General features: G+C 32.8%; 1 protein-coding gene across 1 annotated transcript in view; it reads right to left on the bottom strand.

Moving 5' to 3' along the window:
- Positions 1-585: 585 nt before the first annotated feature.
- Positions 586-7,173, bottom strand: part of LOC113384859 — a 48,140-nt gene continuing 41,552 nt past the window's right edge. The window contains exon 4 of the mRNA XM_026622627.1: positions 586-687. Within this exon, the coding sequence (XP_026478412.1) occupies positions 586-687 (102 nt within the window). The remainder of the gene's footprint in view (positions 688-7,173) is intronic.

Raw genomic sequence — 7,173 nt, 5'->3', positions numbered from 1 at the left:
TATAAAATTGAAGTTTTAATTCTTTAAGTTTGTTTTTAATAATTTCATGATCTTTTATATTGGTAGTATAAAGTTTATGTCTGTATGGATTAATGTATTCAAGAGTAAATGATATTTTAGTAGCGTCTTTTACGTACTTAATAGTTTTAAGATCAATTGTGCTTCTGATAATGATAGGTGGAATTTTTGTAGAAACATTTTTGATGGGAGCCTCTTCATTACTGTTATTATTGTTTGAATTTCTCCTTCGTTTTTTGTTTGTCACTGTTTGAAAATCGTCCATGTCCATGTCATCTCTGTCTGTTAAGGATTCGAAACTATTTGCACAAGAAATAGTACTTGTGGTTTCTTCCATTATGTTTTGGGTAGGGTCTACATTATTTAAATTTATTTCTAAAGATTTCCTGGGAATATCCCTAGGTAAATCTTTGTTACCTTCTGTTCTTCCTGCAGCTGAATCCAGTATCGTAATTTGACCTTGGTATAAGTTTCTCAATTGCTGCTTTAACACTAAAGACTTTTTATCACCACAATCTTCGGTTTTCCAAAGATCCTTCTTCTTCTTTTTGCCTTTCCACTTCGACATCAGCCACAATCCGGGAACATTTCGAGCACATCAAATATCTTCTGCGCCAATCTCGCCAAGTTCTCGATGAGTCTCAGAGTCCAGAGTCTACCAATATTTGCCTGCAAATAACATAATCAAGATAATAGTATACCCTGTGTATAAAGCGAGATATGCGCTAAAGCTGATCATTTCCGTACTTTTGGTGGCGTAGTGGATAGTGCGGCAGACTTGCATTAATGGAACATCTTATTATACCAGGTTCGAATCATACAATCGTTTTTATTTTTGTATGTAAAACAAAAAGCTATCAAATTTTTTTCATTTGAATACAAAAACCTATTTTTAATAACGAGAAACAAAGTATCTATATTCAAGGGCCATCGATTACGCTTACATAAACAAATTATAATGGATTTAATTAATTTAGCTGATCAAGAATATGATTTTTAAGAGGCACCGTTGATGTTTTTGGCACTAATTTATAATTTAAAATTGATTATTACAATCCATATAAAATTTATATCAAACTATTAATTACGATCGAGCTGATCAATGATTAGCTATCTAATAAAACCTGTTTATTATGTAACGAACGACATCACTCGTTATTGCATACTAGCAACAATTTTGCGAGTACGGATCAAAATAATCTTTCTAACACCAAATCAAATAGTACGGATATATGCGTATTTAATCAAAACAAAATCGCATATCAAATTACCATATTGCCGACAGCAGTAGTAAAAGTTAATACTAGAAAAGAAAACATTTCATTACGTACAATTATTGATTCGTGAAGCGATAGAAACTTTGTGACATTAACTTGGTGCAAAAAGGCTGATTTACAAATTCTTCCAATATCAACCCAAGTGATCGGGTTAGGCACTTCGTCACATAAAGTTATCGGACTAGTTAATTTCACTTTGAAATCTTCAATCGATTCTTATCAGTTATCGGTCTGTGCATACGTAGTGCATGAAATAGTGGAAAAGCAACCATAAATTTCCATTCCGATTTCATCCATCAAAACATTTCTAAATTATCCTTTAGCGGATCCTAACTTTCATACACCCCAGGAGGTCGACGGAATTTTGGGTTGCAATGTTTTCGGCAAAATTCTTGGCACCAATCAGGTTAAAAATGACAAAGGATCACTTGTGGCCCTAGAAACCCGGTCGGGTTATCTAATATTAGGTTCCATTCCTAATTTATTTCAAAATACCGGCATTTCTACTAATTTATGTAATGTTTCAGATTCAAATCTTCATTTACAAATGAATAAATTCTTACAATTAGAAGACATTTCCGAAATATTCCTCTCTTCTAACAATGATTTATGCAAAAACCATCTTACTTTAACTACTACGCGATCTCCAGATGGACGATATGTAGTAGCGCTGCCTTTTAAAAGTGAAGGCAGAAATTTATACAAATCATTTCATTTAGCCCTAGTGCGATACCACATGCTTGAAAATTTTGCTGTGAAATATCCCGAATTTCATAAAAAATATGCCGCCATTATAGAAGATTACCTGACTCAAAACCAATTATCCTTTGTCGATTATTGTCCGGTAGATCATGAAGTCGATGATTTTATTAAAATAAAAAATGAATATTATATTCCACATTTCGCAGTCGAAAAAGAAACTTCCTCCACGCCATTACTCGTTGTATTTGATGCATCTGCAAAAAAATCAGAATTCACTTCCTTGAACGAAATTTTGCATGTTGTTCCTAAATTACAAACTGACATTTGTTCAATTCTTCTAAATTTTCGTTTCGGGCCTATAGCATTAACAGGTGATATCAAACAAATGTATCGTAATATTTGGGTTCGTAAACAAGATAGAAAATATCAAAAAATCTAATGGAGACCGTTTCCCGATGCACCCATTGGCATTTATGAATTAAATACGGTAACATATGGTCTATCGTCATCTCCTTTTCAAGCTATCAGAACCATCAAACAACTTTTCCGAGACGAATGTTTCAAATATTCTCAATTTATTTCTAGAATACTTGAGAACGATGTCTATATTGATGATGTAGTTACAAGTATCAACTCTATGGATAGCGCTAAAACCATTTGCAAGGACTATATTATCATCTGATGGCCTTGAATTAAAAAAGTGGGTAATAAATTTCTCTAATCTACGTAAACTTTTTCCTAATTCTGATATACAAAATAAATATTTCTCTAAATCGGATTTCGATATAGAATCTTCTACAAAGGTATTGGGATTAAAATGAAATCCCTTATCAGATAATTTTTCATTCGAGATAAAGCTTACGTGGAGAAAATGAACTAAGAGGCAACTTCTTTCGGTAATAGCGCGAATCTAGGATCCTCTAGGTTTCCTTACTCCTATAGTTGTTAAGATAAAAATATTATTGAAAAAAAATTGGACATTAAAAATCAATTGGGCTGAGGAGTTACCATCATTTATTATTACGTCATGGTTAGCCGTATACACCGAATTAGAGCATCTTAATAACTATCAGATTCTGCGTTATTTAGAAACTTCAAAAAAAAAACAAATGTTCATTATTTGGTTTTGCAGATATCTCAGAACAATCGTATGGAGCAGTAGTTTATAATAAATCTCTTGGGAGTCCGAATTTCTTATTGATTTCAAAATCACGGGTAACACCGAATAAAAATCAAACTTTAGCCAGGCTTGAATTTTGTGCTTGTCATTTACTGTCAAAACTGCTGAATTTTATTTTAACGAATAACCAACATAGTATAGATTTTGATTCCATTTACTGTTTTTCCGATTCTATGATTGTCCTCCACTGGTTATCAGGAACCAGTAGGGTAACAAAAATACGGGATCTCATTCTTAATGCACAATGGCTTCACGTTCCTTCTAATCAGAATGCAGCCGATTGTGTTTCCCGAGGTCTACAACCTAAGAAATTTTTCCAACATAAGAATTGGTTGTTTGGGCCGGATTGGTTAAATGGTTCTATATCAACTTGACCCGCAAAAGCGGTTTAACCTTCCGGAGATATTGATCAAGAAAGAAAAGCTAACGTTCTAATAGTAAAGAGTGTCATACCACCGATCAATCCTTTAAATGAATTAACGCAAAAAAATTCTAATTGGAACAAACTTGTAAGAATTTTTGCTTATATATTGAAGTTTTGTAAAATTATAACAAATCTAAACCGACTTTTAACTTCAGATTTGAAAAGGCCGAGGTAATTAGTATTCGATTAGTCCAAGAACATCATTTTCCCGAAAGATTCAAACTATTAACGAACGGAAAGTCTTGTTCAAAGAAGTTTTGCCGACTAAATTTAGTTTTGGATTCTAATAATTGTTTACGTGTTAAACGTAGATTATTATTAACAACTAATAACAATCCACTTCTTTTGTCAAAAAAGACCAAGTAGTAAATTGTCTCATAGATTACTACCATATTAATAATTTACATACTGGATCAAACTTAGTATTATCTTTATTGAGGCAAAAATATTAGATCTTGTCGGCTCGTGCAATAATTCATAATCATCTTCACAAGTGCATAACTTGTTTTCGACAGAATCCGAAACCCATTTTGCCATTTATGGGCGACTTACCAGTACCGCGCATAAAAGCCAGTAGAGGTTTCCTAAATGTCGGCGTTGATTATGCAGGCCCCTTCAATATCTCCATAAGTCGTCACAGAGGCGTTCAAACATACAAGGCTTATATATGCTTGTTCATCTGTTTAGCCACTAAGGCGATACATCTCGAATTAGCTTCAGATTTAACAAGCGATACATTTTTAGATTGCTTAAAACGATTTCTAGCCCGGCATGGTCCTATTAAATGTACTTACTCCGATTGTGGAACCAATCTTATAGGAGCCAAAAATACTCTTGATTCCTTATTCCTCCTCCTAAATTCCGAAGAGTATAAAAAGCGTTTCAATGAATTATTGGTTTTACATGACATTGAATGGAAATTTAATCCACCGTTTGGCCCACATTTTGGGGGTATGTGGGAGGCGAATATTGAATCGGTGAAGACCCATTTGTTTAAAGTTATAGGGTTGCAAATTTTATCCTACGAATAGTTTAATACCGTCCTCAATCAAATCGAAGCCTTACTAAATTCAAGATTGTTATGTTGGCTGAGCAATGACCCATCGGATCTTCAGCCTCTTACGCCTGCGCACTTCTTAATGCAAGAGCCTCTGTCAGATTTGCCAGTTGACTTTGAAAACTTGAATTTGACTAAAAGAAAAAAGTTGCTAGATCATATTGTCACTTCTTACTGGAAGCGATGGAATGTGGAATATCTCACCGAGCTACAGGTCCGACAGAAATAGAATACAATCACTAATCCTATTAAAAAGGGTGATTTGGTAATTGTAAAACAAGAGAATGCGCGTCTGCTCCATTGGTGGTTGGGAAAAGTTGAAGAGGTTTTTCCGGGCCACGATGGAGTGGTTCGAGTTAACCTTTTAGTCGGGGGAATATGTTTGCGCCGCACCTGTATAGGTTGTCGGACCTGCAAAAGGTTTGATTTTCTACTGGGATAACACGTTTCAAAATATATGCAATCGGGCAATTCCGACCCATAAAAAGGCCGATGCAGGCAATAGTTGTTGATTCGAGTCAATTCATTCTGTGGTTTTCGTTCATTCGGTTCAATTCATTCATTCAGTTACTTCCAATCAGTACCTTCAGTTCCTTTCAGTGTTCAGGTTTAAATTTCTATTGTGTGTCAAGTCAACCAGTTATTTTTTGTTATCAGTGTGTTCGAATTCCTTTTCAACATGTCCAACCGACTACGCTGATGTTTCCAGATCCAACCAAGTAGCTGCCGGTTCGGACTTCCAAACAGATAACATTTTCATGCAATATTAATATTAGTGTTTATTTTTGTTTTCATTTACATAAAATTTATATAGAATATATTTTAGTTTATTATTAATTACGGCTTAAGAAGAACTTTATTTTTAGTTTATATATTTAATTTTCAATTGGTTTTTGTTTTCTGAATACATTTAATTTTTTCATTATTCCTCGGAGTATAAAATACTTCGAAAGGGGTTAAAAAATCCACCAACATCAACACTATGTATTAGCTAAGATGTTATCAATGAGTTAAATACTGTTTTTTTATAGAAATTAAATAATATTTTTAAATGTGGGTTAAATAATATTTTTGAATTTGGGGTAAATATTGTTTATTTATATTGACCTTATATTGGTTTTTAATATTGAGCTTATATTGGTTTTGAATGGGATTTTAATATTGTTTATCACTATTGTATTTATATGGAGCCCATATTGGTTTTAATATTGACTCAAAAAGGCATTAATGTAAAAAATGTATCAAACTATTATTTACGATCGAACATATGACTTTTTAAATGCTTTCAGAAATCATGTTTTTGGTGCTTATGAATCATAAAGTTAAATTATTTCAAAACGCTTATAAAGACCATGTATTTCCCAAGTTCGACAATACTGAAGAAACGATTCTTGGTTGCCCGCAAAGATTTTGCATTTGGCCCACATTTAAAATATATATTGTATTTATAAAAAAAATGTATCAAACTATTAATTACGAAGGAGCATATGACTTTTTAAAAGCTTTAATCATGTTTTTGATGCTAATTAATTATTTAAAGTTAATTGTTTTCAAGACCCTTATAAATACCATGTATTTTCCAAGTTCGGCAGTACTAAAGAAACAAATCTTGGTTGCCTGCAAAGATTTTTCATCTGGCCCACATTTAAAATATATATTGAATTTATACAAAAAAATGTATCAAACTTTTAATTACGAAAGAGCATATGACTTTTTAAAAGCTTTAGTCATGTTTTTGGTGCTAATTATTTATTTAAAGTTTTATTTTTGTGACCCTTATAAGCACCATGTATTTTCCAAGTTCGATAATACTGGAGATATGAATCTTGGTCCACAAAAAACGTCGATTATGCCCTCATTTAAAACTTATGTATAATTCGTGTAAATATAAAATTAGAGCGTAAATGGGAAAAATATTTTTTATTTGTAATAAACCATATAAAACACTTTTACGATGAATTTTTCAAATTTTCCATAATTTTTAAAACAAATATTGTCTGGTCCATCTAAAGACATGATTCTAATATTGCGCCACGATCCTTTACCCCTCTGGCCGAGATACATTTCTACTGGCGGTATTCTTTTAAATTTGTGGGGATCAAGCAGGCAAGTCATAATAGAGAAACACAATTGGACTTGTCATTTTATATATCAGTAATATTTTATAATGAATAAAATATATATATTTTTATACGATGGGAGTTTATACTTTAATAATCATTACAACTCCCACATTGGTGGCCTACGACGATTGAAATGAAGACAAAGGAGTTTTATTTTTCGAGGATTTAAGAAATACAGATTTTGACGCAGCACCATAATCACTGGTCTTCAGAGACGACTTATAAGGTACGTCCAGTCCTCGGTTCATCATGGTTAACTCACTTACTACCTGAACCGGACTTTTGTGGTTACCCATTTGATATACCCAGACCTCAGTGTTTATTGCTGACAGAAAAAAATAATTTGGAGCCTAAACTTTTCATTGGAATGCAATTCAACCTCTCCTTGTCCG

This window comes from Ctenocephalides felis, unplaced genomic scaffold, assembly GCF_003426905.1.
Source record: "Ctenocephalides felis isolate EL2017-DRISC unplaced genomic scaffold, ASM342690v1 CF-g0.4_SCAFFOLD_03571, whole genome shotgun sequence".
Classification (NCBI taxonomy): domain Eukaryota; kingdom Metazoa; phylum Arthropoda; class Insecta; order Siphonaptera; family Pulicidae; genus Ctenocephalides; species Ctenocephalides felis.
Note: the sequence above shows the minus strand (reverse complement) of the source record. Positions and strands in the feature narration are given on the sequence as shown.